This window comes from Colletotrichum destructivum, chromosome 1 (assembly GCF_034447905.1).
Source record: "Colletotrichum destructivum chromosome 1, complete sequence".
NCBI lineage: Eukaryota > Fungi > Ascomycota > Sordariomycetes > Glomerellales > Glomerellaceae > Colletotrichum > Colletotrichum destructivum.
In genome coordinates this window covers 6,835,921-6,854,752 of record NC_085896.1, presented here as the reverse complement: position 1 = coordinate 6,854,752, position 18,832 = coordinate 6,835,921, and the positions used below count along the sequence as shown (strand labels likewise).

Sequence of the window (18,832 nt, the reverse complement as noted above, 5' to 3'; positions counted from 1 at the left end):
GAATATACCAGCAGGATGCAAGAAATGGCAGCTTGGCCACAATTGGAAGCTGGTCTGCAGGCCTGATGGCTGAAATGCGCTTTCATTACGATCAAGCACTCAACTACAGTAAAAAGCGTAACGGGCTTCGCCAGATTTCAAACTTAACATCTTTTGTAGTGGTGGTGTGGGGTCATGTCTAACATGGGATAGCAGATTAAGGCTGTACTTGCCAAGTACTGAAAGAGCAGCCGCTATCAGAGTTAAGATGCAAAGGCTAGAAATGGCTTACTGGTAATCCGGCATTTCTCTTTTCTATTATGGTTTTCAAAGCCGGTTTAAACCGTCGTTTGTTGGGTTCAATTCTAGCTCTGTTAGCAAAGGCTCCACTAATGACTTGCACTTTACAAGAGGCGTCTACTTACCCATGTGAGTAGCAACTCCACACCACCACTACTAAAAGTGTTAACTGTAGGATTTGGCGACGCCCAATACGCCTTTTACTGTACCTCCAACGATGTAAAGAAGAAGGACATTCGTTGCGGGGTAAACCTGGCGACTACTACTATGACTACAACCCCAAAGCCGGGTTCTAGCCCTTGAATTGAATCAACAAATCTTTTGACGCCGCAATTTCTGGCTGCTGCTGCTGACATAGTACGCAAAGACGAGCGTGCATTACTCGCTGGAAGCTGACTCTACTCCTCCGTGAAAGCCAGAAACAGCTTCATCATCACTCTGGTCGCCCAAGTCGAATTGTGCCAAAGACTGATTGTTGCTTTGGGAGAAGGTACTGTCAGCCATACAGCAGGGGCTCCATGTTTTTCAACATTGCTTGTCAGCAAGAAGATCCACAAACGGCTGCCGTTGTCCAGTCCCCAAAAGTCAATAACCAGAATCGGATTTCGGTTGCAAAATTCTACTGAAGACTGCGACGAGGAACCAGGGCCTGAAAAATCGACTCCATCATCAGCACCGTGACGGTGCCATGACAGAAACTCATGTCCGGGTCCAAAAAACCATAGGCACCTCAGACTTTTCCACATACCAGAGTTTTCTCAAACGAAGAAAGTCGAGCGAATGATGCTTGGTTGAATAGAAGGCAGCTGTAAAATGCCCGCCTCGCTGAACCTATGCGGAGAGCTTCTTCTGGATGCATACGATGCACGAGCGGCATAAGCTGATGTAAGTAAGAAAGATTCCGGCTGGCTGTTGCTCGCGAAATCCACAAAATACAAATCATTATTTGTATACAGTACTGTATCAATGACTTCCCGAAATTTGACGAAGAAACAGGAAATAGCAGTGATGGACTTTATATCCTTTCTATTCTCATGCCCCGAAGCAAAAAGAAACGGATTTGCCCTCCTTGGTAAGGCTCTCGAGGGTCTGCTCAAAAACGGAAACGCGCCAAGCTACGTGGCTCTGCGGTCTTTGGAGTTCTCGGACAATCATTCACATTACGAACTACACGAATGCCTCACAAGTCCGGATCAGAAGTTCGACCGCAACAGCAAAGAACACCGCGTTGGCGATGTGACCATCAACATCTCGGGATGCCTCACCAAGCACGGCGTTACACAAGTCACCGGCTTTGGCTGGCTGTTCCATCTTAGCAATTCCGTTTTGACAACAATGGCTCTTGTATACATGGAAGGGAAGCTGTCGGTGCAAATGTTGGAGATAAAAGATCACGGGTGTTTGTGAAGTCGACATATCAAGTGCCGCTGCAATTCAGCTCCTTCCACGTGTCGGAAGGCCATCTTCTTTGGGAAGTCACTCTGATCAAGCCACAAGAGACAGTAGAGGATGAGGGAAAAAGCTTGGAAGAGATGAAACGTGTCATGGAAAACGGTGAATTGGACCCGCGAGTCTACAGGATTTGTGAATCCATGTGTAGTTTTAAATAAGGATACACGATGTGAGTAAATGGGGCATCAAATATGATGAACCTGCACGAATCCGACGTATGGTGGCACGCTTGTAGCGCAACTACAAAGCCATGTGCGTCAAGGTGTCTTTACATCCTGGAAGGAAGCATTTTTATTTACTAAATACGGTATAACGAACCAACTGAACAGCAACGCGCAATAGATGGCCTTATAAAGCGATAGAACCACGATTCGATGCTGACAAGCCTGTCTTCGGCATCCATAGTATCCCATTGAAGCGATGCCACCCCTAGGAAAGCTTCGTTGATTGTGGAATAGCACGATCTTGTTCACGCTGTGATGATGCTGTCGGGACCACTCACCACACGCTGGGATGGGTCTGATGGTTGAAAGATATCTTGTTGAGAACGGCAGGCAGACCAGAGACGGCGTTCATGCTCGCATCCCTACTGTCTCATTTCATATACTATGGCGCGTAAAGCCTCCTCTGTCCTATGCTGGTGATGGCTGAGGCTCACCCGCTGATCAACGCAGGCGTTCTGCTCAGCCGAGAAGCTCATCAGGACCATGTTGATCAACTGCAGATTGCCTTCTGCTTTGGCAACTTGGGCCCGGAACTCTGGTGTTTGAACTTTTCGTCTCTTGTTTCGTGCCTCTAACATCTCTTGTTGAACAGCGTTATACTGCGCGACCCATTCATGGCTTGATGATGCGGCGGACATGTTGTGTTTCTGTCGACCGCATGAGAGATATATAAACTGTTGAGCTTCGAGCTGGGAACTATAGATGTCAAGTCGTGTATCGTACTGTGGCGTGCACGCGTATGTAGGACCCAAAGCGATGCGATCTATGCATCTATATAGGATGAATGTCAACAGTGGCACCATTTTAGCTGTCGAAAGCTCATACTGGCCTCCGCAAGAGTCTCGCTCACCCAAGACTACGGACAAAAGACGAGCATAATGTCCTGTACGTACATACTGCAGTGGTGCACATCGGTAGTGAAAGTCATCCGCCTTTGCGTAGTCGGTGTCACTTGTGGCTTTCTGATCACTAAGAGCCAGTGAAAACGCAACAATAATCGGCTTGTACGATGCAGTCAATTGGCGGTCAACATCCTTCACAGGACTCAGTCCGTGACTGGTGCTACGCGAGCTCTGCAACGCAGCATTCTGTCTCTTGTGCGAATCCGCAAACGTCTCATCAGACACAGCACTATCTCGCCTGCAATGTCTCGGCCATTTCTGTCGCTTGGTGCGCTTCTTCCAATGCAGCCTCGTCTTCCTCTTCCATAGATGGCGATGGAGCTTTTCTCGTCTCACAGAGTGCAACTGGTTGACGCTCTACGGTCTTCATCAATGTGCCGCGTACACATGTCACGTTCCTGCTGCTGCCTTCATGGAATCGATATCCGCTGCCGCCGTTTCTGGCATCGATCAAAAGCCATTTCAAGATTTCACGAAGACAGCAGCTTTCTCTCGTGCAAAAGAAAAAGTATTTAAGCCAGAGGAACACGATCCCCTTCATAGCCTCCAAGTTTCGGTAGGTCGTGCCACTTCGCAAACAACATGGAACCACGCAGAAGCCGGAGGGTCCAAGACCTCCAAGACAAAGGAGCCGCCCAAACGCGGGTTAAAGAAGCCCCAGCCCCAATACGAAAGGCCAGGAAGTCGTATGTCAGAAAACAACAGGTAGTGGCTCAGGACATGCAAAGAAACATGCAAAAATACTCTGAGGACGTGCAGCAGGTCATCGCCCAGATGGCGCAGCGTGTTGAACAGAACGAAGCCGACGCGCAAGCCTACAGAAATCTGTCAAAGAAAGCCGTATCGAACGAAGGAGATGATGATGATGGGTCGGAGCTAGACGATATATCCATGGACGAGAGCGACGGCGAAGTAGGAAGAAACGTCAAGAAAGTAGCACAAGATGAGGGCCTCTTCGTCTTGCAAAGCACGGAGGTGACCACCCTTCTTGTCGCAAACGATGATGAGGATGATGAAGCCAGCTTAATTACGTGGGAGGACATGTCTGGACACTCCGGAGACGACCAAACAGAAGAGAATACCAAGTACTATGGGTTTCTCTGCGCAGGATTAAACCGAACCTACGACGTCATGGGTCGGGGACCACGCAACGCTGAAAAGCTGGAACTTGTCCTATCACACAGGGCCGGAGAAAAAAAATCGCCCAATAACCTCACCGGGAATAGGAAAGTTCTTCAAGATGAAAAGGGAGACAAAATCAGAGTGGACGGCGTCAAGGTGCGAGTGGACATACAAGGCGTCGCTTGGGTCGCATCCGAATGCCCTGAAGACCCGATCACCCTGATGGATCCACGACATTGGGAGCAAAAAAACTCTGAAAGGGACTCCAAGAGCCAAAAGCGACCTAAGACGTTCCCCTTCACCTCGATCAAGTTGAAATGGGTGACTACACATGACGATGGCAAAACAACTGTCGAGAAGACCTTCGAGACGAGGTCCACAGTGCGCTCCATTTACGGCAAACAGCTCAAGGTCGTCCCAAAGACCTACAAGATTGGCGATCGAGTGGTTCTTGAAAAGGGAACGACGATGGCGGCTGCAGATTTTGCAATTTTTGCTGCAGCCATTATTTCGTGGGACCGTCACGAGAAGTGGAAAAATGACCCTAGCACAGGAAGGGACCGTAGTCCTACTCCGGATGAAGACCTCCGGACCACGACAACCACCATGCGCGGTCCGAAACGAGCAGCCAGGAAATGAAGAGACGGCCGCGACTCAAGAAGGCCGGAATGTACTTGATGAAGCTTGGTTTCTCGCTAGATGCAACTCATTCTCAGTCAGCTGATTTTTTTGTGTCTTTGTTTTCGTTGCTTTAGCTTGTTAGTCACGGTAGAATTGATTCAGATTGCGAGACTGCGTTTCCAAACTTGCAGCAGCTATGCCTAGCCGATCATGTGCACCAAATTCTGGCAGGGCGTAGACTACCGGGATGACTGAACGCTGCTTCGAGTGCTGAGGCATCGACATAGATCACGTATCACGTACGAGTGCAACGGCTCAAATGCATTTGAATCATCGGTCGTTGTTGACCACTCACTCGGCACCGATGCGCTGATTATTGCTCCACTTCATGAACATTCGCCTGCGACCGCTTATGACACGTGTAGCTGTAGACTAACCAAAAAGAAAAGAAGAAAAGAAAAAGAAAAAAAAGAAAAAGAGAAAAAGAAAAAAGGAAGAAAAAAACAGCCTTGAGCGAGCGAGCATACAGATTCCGCGAGCTCGGGGTGGTCTATCATGGATCATATTGTTAATGTAGCAGCTAATCCGCAGGTTATGCTATAGAAACTCTATGTAACGGTGAGTCGAGAAGTTGCTCTAGAGTCAGCCATAACTTGAAGCCGTTCGGAGATGGAAACCGTTTTGCCAGATGACAAATGAAACCAGGTTCGTGGACGCAGCACGCCGGAACATCCAGCCTTGATTTGGGACAGAAAGCCCAATGGTTTCATCATTCACCAAGTCAAGGCGGCCAAGTGCAAAGATGATGAAGGCCTGTCAATCGTCTCGTGCATTTCGTGCGTATCTCGAGTTGAAAGACCATACTGTGAGAACCTGACCATGCCTATATCTACCTAAGAATGGATGCACACATTCCTGCAGTGGACCACCGTCTTCAATGCTTCCTGTCTACTTCGCGACAACGCGCTTTCCGTCGTACATTCTACTTTTTCGAAATCCAAGTTCTGTTGTGGTCGGGGCAAACATCCGCCGACAGATCTACAACAAGTCCATCGACCGAGTTCCGATCCTCCGACCCGCTCTTTGAGCACGTCCAACAAAACTCCAATTGATCGGCGGGCTTCGATATATCGTGCGTGGACAAGAACACGGTTTCTGGGTGCTCCCCTTCGTTGGTGGCGAAAGCGTCTGAAGAAACGCACATCTCTCCTTCGGCGGCGCCGGGGTGAAGAAGGCCGTGCAAATGCAAGTGAACTGTGGTACCATCTGCATCGATCTTCAACACGGCTTTCGTCTCGTCAATTTTATCGCCATCTCTCAACGAGGTCTTGAGCGAAAGCATCAACTCATCGTCGGCCGCAAGTGTCTTCGGGAACCGCTCCGACAATCTCTCTTTGCCGTGTGCAAGTGTAAGAAGCAAGTGGAAATCGCGTCCGGTTTCCCCATCGAGAATGTCATATAGGTCGATGCCGATCAGGAACAGAAAGAGACCGTTGCTGGAGAGCGTTCTGAGATAGGTGTCGTTCGCGAAGATAAGCTGCTTCATCTTCAGCCAGTCCTTGCTGTCTTTGCTGTCGTTGCTCGCAGTTGGGGTGGCCATCGTTGTTGATACGATGATTTGGTTGTTCTTGGAGCTTCAGCAGTAGGAGCCGTCGGCCGATCACCGGTTTATAACTACCTCTGCGTGATGGTGGAAGAAGCTGAAACAGATGAAGCTGAAACTGGCTTTGCGAAGCGCAGCCTACTCAGGCGGTCTGATGATTTACTTACACGCGATGAAAGTTTCGGTGCAAAAGGTCATTTTTCGGCTGTTAGGTTATTGGTGGAGCCTTTGCTAACAGAGCCAGAATCGAACCCGACAAACCACGATTTGAACCGGCTCTGAAATCATAATAGATAATAAGAATGACGGATTACCAGTAAGCCATTTCTGGCCTTTACATCTTAACTCTGATAGCGGCTGCTCCTCCAGTACTTGGCAAATACAGCTGTAATCTGCTATCCCATGTTAGACATGACCCCACACCACCACTACAAAAGATGTTAAGTTTAAAATCTGGCGAAGCCCGTTACGCCTTTTATTGTATCGGCTCTGCGCATAGATCCAAATCAACACGCCGGCATGCACAAGAAGTCAATCCGGAGCTATTTCTGCCTCTGTGGTCGTTTCTTTTCAATCGACGGGCGATTCTGGCTCCTGGATGCTGTGACGTATCGTGACCCCCGCAGGCTTTTCATACAGCTCCACCTCGTTCTTGGCTAGGATCGTTTCCAGTGCTCCAACGCTGTGGAGATGCCGCTCTGGGCCATCGGTCTAGATCTCCTGGCGTTCCAGCCACTCCACTCACCACGTCTGGAAGTGTCAGTGCGTATCTGCGGCACAGGTTGAGCCACAACCAGATGTTGGTCCAGAATGGTGGCCGAAGCACAAATCAATCCCCAACTCCATTTCTGGATCAGTGTGCCTTGTGCGCGTTGCGTCCAAATGAACTCCAATTCGCAACCAACATGACTTGCGGCCACAACGACCGATTGTTCTCCCAACTGCGTTGACTACTTAGGACATCCCCGACTAACAGTTGTAAGACGTTTCCAGAATGAGTCTCGCCCCATAGCCGCGCTCGTTGTCGCTTCTGCCCTGCCCCTCTCACAGTGCCCTTCTTGTTATTTTCGCCTTCGACGATGTATCAGCCTCAAACAGGGAGGGCTCCGCCTAGACTGTCGCGCCAGATACCTCGCCAGTCTCCTTACCTGCTGCGCCATGTGCGCGTGCCCTATAAAAGTGGCTACCATCAAGCTGCTGGTGGCGATGTGAGAGCACAGAGACAAGGTCCGGTCACGTCTGCGGCGCAAGGCAAAGACAACCCCAACAGCAGTTCCATCAACCCCCAAATGCTGTCAGCGTCCTCCATGTCAGGAAAACCGACCTGCCCCAACTGCTCCATGCTTACCGAATACTTCCAGATCAAGCTCTCGAAAAGTCTCTGAGACGCAAGAAGACAATCCTGAATTGAGGTATCTCTATTTCGCGAGCCATGTTCATATTCATGATCAAGTTGAACCCGCTCGCCAATGTCTAAACGCGGCTTAGGACCTACATCTCCGACGGATTCGGCGCCATCCAACACGCCCTGTTCGACCTCAACGAACAGTATGTCTACTTGCAAAGCTGTCGCTGTTGGTGATGTATGGTAACGTTTGACATGTTTTTAGAATCGGCCATTTGTCTGCTAGGATGGACGATTACCTCAAGATACTCGAGTCAGCCGGAGCATCAGTTGTGCCGGAGGGCTTGGAGACGGACGACCTGGACCTGGGAGACATGGCCAATCTCGTCAACTATTAGCCAAGACACAATCGAGCCGAGCTTGGGAGGATGGGGACATCTGCCATACGAACGGCTCCAGACACCTGTCCATATCGATTACTAGAAATGGAGACAAGAATCGACCTATCATGTGCACATGCCCCTCCGTATGCAACGACAGGGCATTCTGGACGCCGAGCCTACTGGCGATGGGGCCTCCATGTAACCGCAGACACTCAATGGGGTGCTGATTCTCGGTGACCAAGTAGCAAGGATTTCGCAGCATTGACACGGTAGCAATGTGATAGATTGAATTGATATGCCTGTATTGCTCGACATGGGCCCACGAGATCTGATGCACCACATGCCCCCACGTGCTCCCAAAGACAGTATACATATATATAAGCAGGACGTGGTCGACAACGACCAGCAGTCCCTCGACACCTCGTCATCATACCTCTTTTTCTTTTCACGCCATACCTTCCATCATTGCAAAAACAGTCATGCTGGACAGACTGCCACCTGAGCTTCTGTTCATGATATTCGAGGCTTGTGGTGACCGCCAAACGCAGATGCGGCTCTCGTCATGCCTCCGGAAGTTTCGGCATGCCCTAGCACCGCTAATCTACCGGCGGAATGTTCATTCAGAGGGCTGCTCCGCTGCTGTGTGGGCAGTGCTCCGGTGTCGCAGACACGACACGGTTCTACGTATAGTCGAAGCATCGGTTCGTGCCGGAATGGACGTCTGGGCCTTACAGTTCAGCATCACAGTGAAAGACATCTTCCCCCAGCGATACATACCGAGAATACCACGACAACTGCACCTATCAGCTGCCAGGCTTTCACTGTTTGCCACCGCTGTCCTCAGGCGGAAAGATAGACTTGTCATGTCGCTTCTTGACGCACAAGGCCCTGCAGGGCTGCACAGGAAAAGGTTGCTTGCTCCAGAAATCACGACGTATCTGGACAAACTGACGAGAGACCGATCACGCTCCGGGAGTCATCCCACTGCTCTCCACGTGGCCTCGGCCACTGGTCTTGATGAGGTTGTCAAGCGGATGCTCGAGGAGACGCCAGAAGAGGTGGCTTCGCTAGACACATATGGCCGCACGCCACTCTGCTACGCAATACGGTGTCCGCTTACGGCTGATTCAACCATCAAATTACTTCTTAACAACAACGCCGACGCAAACGAAAAAGTCATGTCGAACGGCTGCATGGTCCCACTCTTGACATACTGTTGCAAGGAGGGCCTCTTTGCTTTTGCCTCAAGCCTCCTCGAACGTGGGGGTAGGGATGACCTGCAACAGCTCCTTCGACTGACTCTCCTGGCTTCGCCGACGTCGCTTCAGGGACGGACGAGCTCGCAGAAGACGGTCTTGATCGAGAAGCTTGTCGAACATGGAGCCAATCCGAACGGTATGGTGCGAGCACTGGACGCAGAAATAGGCGAAAGGCCTCTTCTCTTGGATGTGGCATTGACGTCGGCTTCCGCAACAAAACGTCTCCTCGCCATCACAGGCGTAGATGTCAACATTCAGGATTCTTCTGGGTGGACAGCTCTGAGTTGGCTATTGTTGCAGAATCACCAGGATCACACGACGGCTGCATTGCTCATGAAGCGCGGGGCGAAGCTACAGCCGCGTTCATTTGACTGGATCATACAAAACACGACATTCTGGTCGTTTCAGGGGCTCATGATGATGCTGTCACGACAAGAAAATGCCTTCAACTTGTTTCGACTCATTTACCATCATTGTGTCTCGCATACGGCAAGGGACGCTGTGATGGTGTCGTTCTTGACATCGGTTGCCCCACAGTCCGCAGCACTGGCACGAATGTCTGACGGGGACATTCGGGACATTCGAAGGGGAAACATTGGGCCTTTGTTGTCCGATTTTGAGATTGGACTGCTGCCTTTAGGCCATATACCCTGGGGCAAGTGAGAGAGAGAACGTCGTACTTGCCGTCGGTTCATTCGCAAAGGCCGAAGCCCATCAATAGCAGCAAGAAAGCTTTCTTCGCAGTTCCGGGACATAACAGCAATTTCGATTGCATATTGCCGCACGAAGGAAATAAATAAATAAAACGCATTGAGAACTAGATGCCCCCGAATGAATGTGCAATACAAAATCAACATTGCTTGTTGATGAGATACCGGCACCAGCTGTATTACATGCTAATTCAGGTCGTCAAGTCGAATGTCCGATTTCATCATGCGATCGTGTGTAGGGGCTGGATCCCTTTTCCGCCATGGTAAGATACTATTGAACCAGAGGAAGACACATCCGATGCTCGCTGCCGCTCGTCGCTGAATGCCAGGCCTCGTCAGTATGATAGAAGCACGACCACACTTCGCAGCGGGTTTTCCATTTCATGATAAACGACGGCGCTTCCTTGGCGGCTGTATGTGGGTGATGTTCGCTGGCTGTCCACTTTCGTGTGTGACGCGCTCAGTCCTCGGGGCCTTCGTCTCGACTTCCAACGCCGCTAGCGCCACCTCATCCGCCACCTCAATAAGCCTCGGATGACCATGATAGTCTCTTTTCCATGCTGTTGACCTTTCTGGCCTCATTCCGCTCGTCTGCGCGTTAACTGCTGTCTCCAAAGCCGCTGCCGCGTTTCGAAATCGGCGACGATGTCTTTTTGGCCTCCCAGCCACCGATGTCACTACCTTATCGCGTCCGCCCATGGCAATCCAATAGTCCTCCACAATTGCCTGCGCGAAATGCATCATGTGACTCTCAGGCTCCCACGATCGCTCAGGAGATCCGATCCAAGAAATGTAACAACCCGACCCCACAACCGAACCACCCCCACATCCGAACCACCCGAAAATGCCGCATCCATCCCCTTCCATCAACTTCATCACCTTTTTCAAACTATCACAACATTTTCCATTCTTAACCAAATAATGTCATTTTTCCAGAATACCTTCTTCAACCCATTATGAAGCAATACACGGAAGATGAGCTCCAACGGGCACTTCGTGATGTGGCAGATAGTTACAGTATCCGCCAGGCTGCTCGCAAATGGGGTATACCATACGCAACCCTTCGACATCGATTCCACGGCAGGCAGAGCAAAAATGCTGCCTATGTTCATATGCAGCATTTATCCCAGGCCCAGGAGGATAAACTGGCTGCTTATATATTAACCCAAGAAGCCCTTGGCAGCCCTCTTACTCATCAACAAGTAAAAGGACTGGCAGAGCGTATGATGGGTAATCATCAACATATAGGGAAGCGATGGATACGCCGATTTCTACGGCGTAACCCATCCAGGCTGGCGAATCTATCTACATCTATCTACCAAGGCCTCAAGTAGATAGATGTAGACGCTTAATAAGCAAGGTCGATGTAGATAGATATATGTAGACGAAATGTAGATGTAGATAGATTTCGGTAGATAGATGGTGCACGGACCCAGTTACTACACCACAGTCTCGACCACGTCGTCATCAATCTCCTTTAGCATCCCATCATATCCCTCCAACAGCCCTGCTCTTAGCCATGACCTAACTGTCTGAGTAACAGCAATAGTGCTTGCATCCAGCCGGTGTCGTTTATGTGAGACCATGCTACCAGCTGAGGAAAACGTCCTCTCACACTCGGCAGCCATGGCGGGGACTGACAAGACGTCAATAGCCATTCTAGCTACACGAGGATACTCAAATCGCTTCGCAGACCAGTATTCAAGCGGGTTATCGTGCTTTGAATGGACGTCGTTCTTTGTAGATAGCCACCTCTCGAACTCGTCTTCAACCAGCTCATGTTCATGGTTCGTACTCGACATCAGCTCGTCTTGAAACGAATCGAACGGATTGTGCTCTCGAGCCCTCACAGCTTCTGCAAGACTACTGTTTGCCATCTCCCATTGTGTAGGAAGATCGCGATACTCCTCATTCCACAGCCTTTGGACAAGCTGGCGAGCCGTATGCAGCCAGTCTTCCTTTTCGCTATACGCCTTCGTCAAGAAGGCCCATTGTATCCCCGGATGAAGAACCGTGGCTGCATAATATATTGGCGTTTCGTCAAGCTTCGAGTAATACTTGTTCAGCTTGTCCCAGGCAGAATTGATACAAGACGCGTAGTAGCTGGGTTCCGGCCGATCCATAGCCTCGATCTTGGCTTTCTCGAGCGTTGCGAGAAGGAATTCGTAGGCGATAGCTACCTGCCAAATGCTCCCGTACTGTGCCTCAATCCCTCTCTTGCGGAGCCTGGTTTGACCATCCCCTTCAAGCCGCAAAAGACAAGACTCGAACATGCTGAGTATATCTTTGAACCAACATAACGCATCCCAATCTGCATCGGAAAGAAGATTTTCTTCCTCAAGACACGGCGGAAGTGAGCTAGGCGGCTCCGTCAATTTGGATCGAGATCGGGGAAACTTTTTGCCCGATTGTAAAGTTATGTCAATGAGCTCCTCAAGGTAGCGTCGTAGTCTGATCGCTCGCTCGATCATGTAATATTGCGAGAGCCAACGAGTGCCGTTATCGAGGACCACGTCAAGTGTGCCGGGATAGCTCTTGTCAGGATCTTCTTCCTGTAGTTTACGCAGAATAGAAATAGCCTTGTTGGATCGATGGGCCCAAACCACAAGGTTGTGTAATTTTCCGACAGGCCCTTTCTTCGTCCACTTGTCGAAGTCATCCGGGTCAAGGTCCTCAAGCATTTCTTCATCTCTGACGAAAAGCATGGCCTTTGCAACAAGGTGGAGAATGTGTCCAAAGCACCGGACTCTTCTGCGTTCGGGGTTCTCCCACTGAACCGTAGGACCCAGCTCGTCAACTGCGCGATCATTACTTGGGGCATTGTCAAGAATAAGGTATCCGACTTTCTTGTTCCCTATCAGCTCAAACTCGTTCAGCACCTCCATGATAGCTGCGGAGACGTTCTCTCCGGTGTGAGCTATGGTTATATTTGGAAGGCCGAGCACGATTTTCCGGGGCTGAAATGTTTCCTCGTCGATGAAGAAGGCATTCACTGAGAAGAACGAATGCCTGTTCCGAGAAGTCCAGCCATCGAACGCAATGTGAACCTGACCCGGGCTTCGTAGCATTGTGTCAATGACGTGCGCTTTGTAGTTGTTGAACTCATTGACGATCCGAGTGCGAACCGTCTCATGTGTAAGGATGGCAGAAGTTTCCTGGACCAAAGGATTGAGGTATTGGAAGATCTTTTGTAGACCCTTGTGCTCGGGGATGCGGAAAGATAAGTTGGCGTCTGCGATCCAGTGGACGAGCAGTCTCTGAAATCTGCCCTTGTCAAATCGAAGGACCAGTTCGTCATGAAAGTCGTCTCTCTTCCGCTTCTTTGCAGAAAATTCATGAAGGCTTGGCTGATTCGAAGCTCGTTCCGATACGTATCGCCTAGCTTTCAACGGATTTGGGTGAAAGATGCCATGCGCCTTGGCAAGGTGGCCTTCAATGTTCCGAGTGTTGGAGCACACGTAGGTTTTGGGTTTGTAGGCTTTTCGCCGAACACAATGACAACACAGCCACATAGGTGATGAGCCATTCTGACCGCCGGCAATTCTGGCCTGAACGTCATAACCATGATCCCAAAACCATCCGGTAGCCTGCCCAGTTCGAGTCGAGAGGATCCAATGACTCCGAACGGACTCGGGGACTGTGTCCCAATCTTTCGTCGTCGCTGAGTAGCTGGATGACGACGAGCATGATGCAGGAGTACCAGATTGGTTAAGCGTTTCTAGAGAATCGAAAGCATCGGATGGCGAACCAAAAATATCGGCTCGGGACGCCATATTGAGGAACTGGATCAAAGTCCGACATGTTCCAGGAGAATTTTTTTGGTGTTGGGTGGAGAGGTATCGGTACTGAGATATATGAGGACGCAATGTACTAAAGTAAGTACCTTTACTTACCGTAAATATGGGTCCATGTCCTGGCATCTATCTACTTTTCGTCTATCTACCAGAGGTCCAGATAGATAGATAGATGACCCACATGGACCTCTGGTTGATAGATAGATGTAGACCCACATAGATCTACATCTACATTTCATCTACATCGGTAGATAGATTCGCCAGCCTGAACCCATCTATTCGAACCAAGCGATCTAGGGCAATAGATGCCAAGCGATGGAGGTCCCATTCGCCCGAGGTTATCCAGCAATTCCTCCAGCGACTGGATAACCCAGCAGTCAAGGATATCCATCCTTCTAACCGCTGGAATATGGATGAAACCGGTATAATGGAGGGTAAGGGAGTTAATGGGCTAGTGCTGGGCTCTGCGGCATCGCGGCAGATGCAAAAGAAACAGTCAGGATCCCGTCAATGGATAACTCTGATCGAATGCATCAATGCCACTGGGACCTCCTTAGATCCCCTAGTTATATATAAGGGAAAATCCCTACAGGCCCAGTGGTTCCCAGACAATAACCACTATCGATATACCCAGTGGCAGTTCAAGGCGTCAGAAAACGGCTGGACGAACGACGAGACTGCCCTGGCGTGGCTGAAGGAGGTCTTTATCCCAAGGACTATGCCCAGCGAACCAGGGACAACTAGACTGCTGGTTCTAGATGGGCATCACAGCCATATAACCGATGCCTTTATGTGGGAATGCTTTATCCATCATATCTATCTATTATATCTACCGCCGCACTCGTCTGCTGTCCTTCAGCCTCTAGATGTGGCTGTCTTCAGCCCATTGAAGCTGGCCTATCGTAAGGCAGTTGGATTCCTTGATGACTGGATAAGTGATTCAACTATAGCTGGAAAAAGGGCATTTCTAGACTGTTATTTCCAGGCCCGCGAAGCATCTATCACGACCAAGAACATCAGAAGTGGCTGGAAATGGGCTGGGTTATGGCCAGTCTCTGTACGTCGCCCTCTATCTAACTCTATGGTATCTACAGCATCATCCAGCCATCAGACCAGCCAGCAAGCTGATCAAATAAGCAGCCAGCAGTGGGATAAAGCTGTATCTATCGTTCCATGGTCAACACCTCATCGGTCTGCTGACCTACAGCATCAATTACATCTATTGGGTCAACTATGTAAGGATAGGCTGGATACCCATACTATTCGTCACCTATCTAGAAAAGTGCAAAAGGGGTTTGATAACCAGGCATTTCAATTGACTATTCTAGAGGGGGAAAATAATACACTGAAATCCCTGCTGGATGAACAGCGTCACCGAAGGAGGAAAAAGGTCCCTATATCCCCTAACCGGACCTTCGCAAGTATATGGGATATCCAGCGGGCGCAAAGGTCGCCTAGCGACGATACGGATACAACAGACGCATTCAGCGTATCCGAATTATCTACTGAAGCCGAAAGTTGCATATGGGTGGGAGGTAAACCTGTTGAAATAGCTGGTGATAGTATGGGTGATGGCAGGTGATGGAGGTGGTTCGGATGTGGGGGTGGTTCGGTTGTGGGGTCGGGTTGTTACCTGAGACATTGTCGAAGCAATGTTTTCACCAGAATGAGCACCAGGCTGGCGGCGCAAGGCGAGGAGGTATCGTGAGTCATTGCCTGCAGGGTTGATAAAGTGGTCAAAGACTGCAATAATCGCCAAGCGATTGGGCGAGGTCCATAGGTCGAAGGACAGATGGACCTTAGTGAGGGCCTGCCTCATCTCCTCCTTCACTATAACCCTTTTGGATTCATAGAGTTGGTGGAGTTCGCGCGCCTGGCTCTTGTCTGACCAGTTGACTTGCTGAAAAAGGTCAGAATCAAATTGACGAAGCAGGGCCTGTAGGTATGGGGTTTGAAAGGTAGTGAGGGGGTTGCTGGCATCAACGAGGTATCCAATAGCCAGTTCTTGGACATTGGAGACCTTGGTTTTGGGTATGGCAACTAAGCAAGATCGTTGACGCTTCGACGGCGGTTCGGAGTCTTCGGAGTCTTGGGGGGTCTCGGATTCGGCTTCGGAACTTGACGTAATACGATGAACAAGCCTGAGGTGGGTGCTGGCACCAGTAGTCGCTGAGGCTACAAACAGCTTCTTCAGCATACCGCTTTCGTCACAGTGACGGCAGATCCAGTAAGCATCGCCTGGGTGCTGTTTAGCATGTTGGTAACGTCGTAGGCAAGAGGAGACCTACCGAGAGTATTGTTAGTAAGGATTTCAAAGACGAAGATGCCCTCAGCTCTGATCCAGCTTGTGCGGCCCCTGGCCCCCTTCCTCGACACAGCCTCAGCGTTGACAAAGCGGCGGCCACTCCATACAGCAACAGGAAGGGAGTCGAAGGTATCTCGGGTGTTGAGATCGAGGGTCGAGGCGTCACTTGCAGCAGACGCAGCAAGGAGCTGGGCATTGATCGAACGAGGCGTCGACGCCGTGCGCGCGCGCCTGAGGGCTGGCAGGAAGTTCTCCATACATTTAAAAGCGTACAATTAAATTGAAACAAGCGTCATTAGCGTCGTGAGCGACAGGAAGGCGTTGTGGGTAGTATGGGCAGTATGGGTTGATGTTAGCTAAATGCCGTATATTGGCACAGGCGCGTCAGAGGCCGAAAACGCGTTCCTTCATCCGAGGTGACGGAACTACATAAGTACATAGAATAGCCTCATAAATATGAGGGGTCCTCTCTTTTGTACATATGGCTTAGCGGTACATGTTGTAACAACTAGCTTGTCGTTAGTGGTTTGGAGTTCTGGCCGAGTCAAATAACTTTACTATGAGGCGGTTTTTTCCCGACTCAAAGTTAGGATGACATAGAACTTACTGTGTATACTTAGGCAACAGAGAAGTACATGTCCTGATTACCCCCCGAGTTCTTGACTATGATCTGATCAATACCCTTTTTAGGAAGCATGTAGTACACGGCTTTGTAGAAAGGAGTAGAGCTGAATATTGCCCAATCCTCCTCTTTGGAGGGATCGATCCTGATCTCGTCCTTGAATCTGAGACCATGCTTCTGGCGGTATTTCTTCATGGCATCCTTGGTTTCTAGGTTTTCAACATCGTCGATAACAACCCATTCTAGATCATCGGGGTCCAGATCCTCCTTGGTACAAAGAGCTCCGAGAACTTGCGATAATCTTAACTTGTCCTCATGAGCTTCCTCAAGGCCATTGTAGGCCAGATAGACGGTCATAACCTTGGTATCCGTATTGATTTTGACCTTGTTCATAGGGGCATTGCCTCCAGCGTAATGTCTGGACTTGACGTAATAAACACCATTGGTATACTCCTCAACAGTGTATCCATGGTCCTCCAAGAGACCGGCATACACGCACAGGAGCGATAAAGTGAAGACAAAGAGGCGGAGGAGGAACCACATGGTTAGAAAAAAGAAGCTGGGTTGATGTGAGTGATGGAATGATTCTGTCCATGGCGCACGGCAAGTCGAGCATTTTAAAGAATTCCAGAGAGTTGTAGAATTTTTTGGATTTTCAACTTTAGTCTAATTCTTTAATTACTTAGTTACATACAATATGCCGCCACTGAGTTTCGGTGTTCCCGTTGCAATTTTAATTTTCCTTTTAGGTTTTATTCTCAAAGGCCGGATCCTGGCAGCCAGTAGCCCTGCTATCCTGCCTGGGGAAAGGTCTCGAGAGACTGATAGCCAGAAGAATGTCCCACCTTACCATCCTAGAAGGGGTGACAAGCCCACAGCAAATAGGGGCTCTACTTGGCAGATCAGCGGTTGACCTGACCACATGTCTCGCCCACGACATCGATATGGCCCTTGACAAAGGGCTCACAGCGACATTGGTGACGATGGACGTCCAAGGGGCTTTTGACTCTGTCCTTCGGAACTGTCTGATTGTCCGGCTACACCAACAAGGCTGGCCTCACAGCCTGATCAGACTGATAATCCACTTTGCTTCGAACCGAACTGCCAGAGTCAGGCTTGAGGACGCAACAACAGAGAACTTCCCGCTGGCTTGAGGCCTTCCTCCGCGTGACAAACTTCTTCCGGAAGATCTGTCCACTCTACTAGGGAACAGGCTTCGGCACGGGATCTAGACAGCCAACTGAACCCCAAAGGGAATAGACAGGAAGCAATGAAACTGGGGAACCAGGGACAGATAGAAAGCATAGTGGCCATCAGGCAGGATTTGGAGGACGAAAGGAAGGGCGATCGATGTATGAAGTACATAGTCCTAGTCCACGGCTCTCCACGCCACATACCCCTCGGGAGGTCTGCGACAAGGGTTCCACCCTTGCCGCCATGGCGTTAATACAACAACAACAACAACAACAACAACAACAACAACAACAACAACAACAACAACAACAACACCGAGGTTCGACATCCACTGCTTAGATCGCAAAGTCATCATTTCCATATGGAAACGCCTATGGAGAGCAAGGGACATCATTCTGGCTAAAAACCAGCTGGTTATCGTTGCACCCCTTCGCCATGGCTTGGAGGACCTTAATGTTGTTGTTGCGGATACAGCAAAACTGATTCCTCATTACATCAGCTTCAAGATCTAGGATACAAACAGAGGACTTGACACAGACGCAAGACCATGGATGGTTAGAAAACTTACACCCTGCGAGACAAGCACACTCCCACCGGCAGCCTGGCAAAAGTTGTTGCTGGCGACAACCTGGCCATTGGCACCCCGCGTCTTGCAAAAGTACGTGCCAAAATCCGTGCCGCTTCCGGTAAAAGCCTGCCTGTGAACGTGTCATCAGAACCAAACTTTAATAGCGAATCGTTCCCATTGAAGAAGCGCAGTGCGTGAAGAGCAAGGAATATTTACGGCAAGGCGGAGACGCCGAGGGATAGGGAGACAATGGGAATGATGAGGTTGTTAAAGACGATCATTTTAGCTAAAAGAATAATCTGAGGAGAAGAAGAGTAAATTCAGTAAAGACACAAAAGAAGGTTGCCTTTTAGCGATCGGCACGCCGAGGCGACTTGACGATGACTGAATGAATGAGCAAAAGAGGTATGAACTAAGTCAGACCATCAGAACGACCGATGTTCTGCCCC

The 18,832-nt window shown here is 49.8% G+C and overlaps 6 protein-coding genes across 6 annotated transcripts; 2 read left to right on the top strand and 4 right to left on the bottom strand.

Moving 5' to 3' along the window:
• Positions 1–2,317: 2,317 nt before the first annotated feature.
• On the bottom strand, positions 2,318–2,593 carry CDEST_02057 (uncharacterized protein; the record flags this gene model as incomplete). The annotated part of the gene is made up of 1 exon (XM_062918216.1): positions 2,318–2,593. The coding sequence occupies one exon, from the start codon at positions 2,591–2,593 to the stop codon at positions 2,318–2,320; it is 276 nt and encodes a 91-aa protein (XP_062774267.1).
• Positions 2,594–3,439: 846 nt separating this feature from the next.
• CDEST_02056 (uncharacterized protein) lies at positions 3,440–4,618 on the top strand (the record flags this gene model as incomplete). Its single annotated transcript, XM_062918215.1, has 1 exon — positions 3,440–4,618. The coding sequence occupies one exon, from the start codon at positions 3,440–3,442 to the stop codon at positions 4,616–4,618; it is 1,179 nt and encodes a 392-aa protein (XP_062774266.1).
• Positions 4,619–5,582: 964 nt separating this feature from the next.
• CDEST_02055 (uncharacterized protein) lies at positions 5,583–6,200 on the bottom strand (the record flags this gene model as incomplete). The annotated part of the gene is made up of 1 exon (XM_062918214.1): positions 5,583–6,200. The coding sequence occupies one exon, from the start codon at positions 6,198–6,200 to the stop codon at positions 5,583–5,585; it is 618 nt and encodes a 205-aa protein (XP_062774265.1).
• Positions 6,201–7,043: 843 nt separating this feature from the next.
• CDEST_02054 (uncharacterized protein) lies at positions 7,044–8,005 on the top strand. The gene is made up of 3 exons (XM_062918213.1): positions 7,044–7,512; positions 7,565–7,751; positions 7,814–8,005. Exons 1-2 carry the CDS (start codon positions 7,283–7,285, stop codon positions 7,689–7,691), a joined length of 357 nt encoding a protein of 118 aa, XP_062774264.1. The 5' UTR covers positions 7,044–7,282; the 3' UTR covers positions 7,692–7,751; positions 7,814–8,005.
• An 8,111-nt stretch (positions 8,006–16,116) lies between these two features.
• Positions 16,117–17,185, bottom strand: CDEST_02053 (uncharacterized protein). The gene is made up of 2 exons (XM_062918212.1): positions 16,607–17,185; positions 16,117–16,507 (listed from the first exon to the last, which is right to left on the bottom strand). Exon 1 carries the CDS (start codon positions 17,162–17,164, stop codon positions 16,616–16,618), a length of 549 nt encoding a protein of 182 aa, XP_062774263.1. The 5' UTR covers positions 17,165–17,185; the 3' UTR covers positions 16,117–16,507; positions 16,607–16,615.
• Positions 17,186–17,870: 685 nt separating this feature from the next.
• Positions 17,871–18,788, bottom strand: CDEST_02052 (uncharacterized protein). Its single transcript, XM_062918211.1, has 3 exons — positions 18,600–18,788; positions 18,384–18,513; positions 17,871–18,294 (listed from the first exon to the last, which is right to left on the bottom strand). The coding sequence occupies exons 1-3, from the start codon at positions 18,662–18,664 to the stop codon at positions 18,187–18,189; spliced, it is 303 nt and encodes a 100-aa protein (XP_062774262.1). The 5' UTR covers positions 18,665–18,788; the 3' UTR covers positions 17,871–18,186.
• Between the last annotated feature and the right edge of the window lie 44 nt (positions 18,789–18,832).

Excerpts from the sequence above, each read along its gene's own strand:
- CDEST_02054 (XM_062918213.1), top strand. The coding sequence starts at position 7,283 with ATGTATCAGCCTCAAACAGGGAGGGCTCCGCCTAGACTGTCGCGCCAG. Across the intron at positions 7,513-7,564 it reads ATGCTGTCAGCGTCCTCCAT|ATCAAGCTCTCGAAAAGTCT; the intron begins GTCAGGAAAACC and ends GAATACTTCCAG.
- CDEST_02053 (XM_062918212.1), bottom strand. The coding sequence starts at position 17,164 with ATGTGGTTCCTCCTCCGCCTCTTTGTCTTCACTTTATCGCTCCTGTGC.
- CDEST_02052 (XM_062918211.1), bottom strand. The coding sequence starts at position 18,664 with ATGATCGTCTTTAACAACCTCATCATTCCCATTGTCTCCCTATCCCTC. Across the intron at positions 18,514-18,599 it reads CTCGGCGTCTCCGCCTTGCC|GCAGGCTTTTACCGGAAGCG; the intron begins GTAAATATTCCT and ends ACACGTTCACAG. Across the intron at positions 18,295-18,383 it reads GTGTGCTTGTCTCGCAGGGT|TTTTGCTGTATCCGCAACAA; the intron begins GTAAGTTTTCTA and ends ATGAGGAATCAG.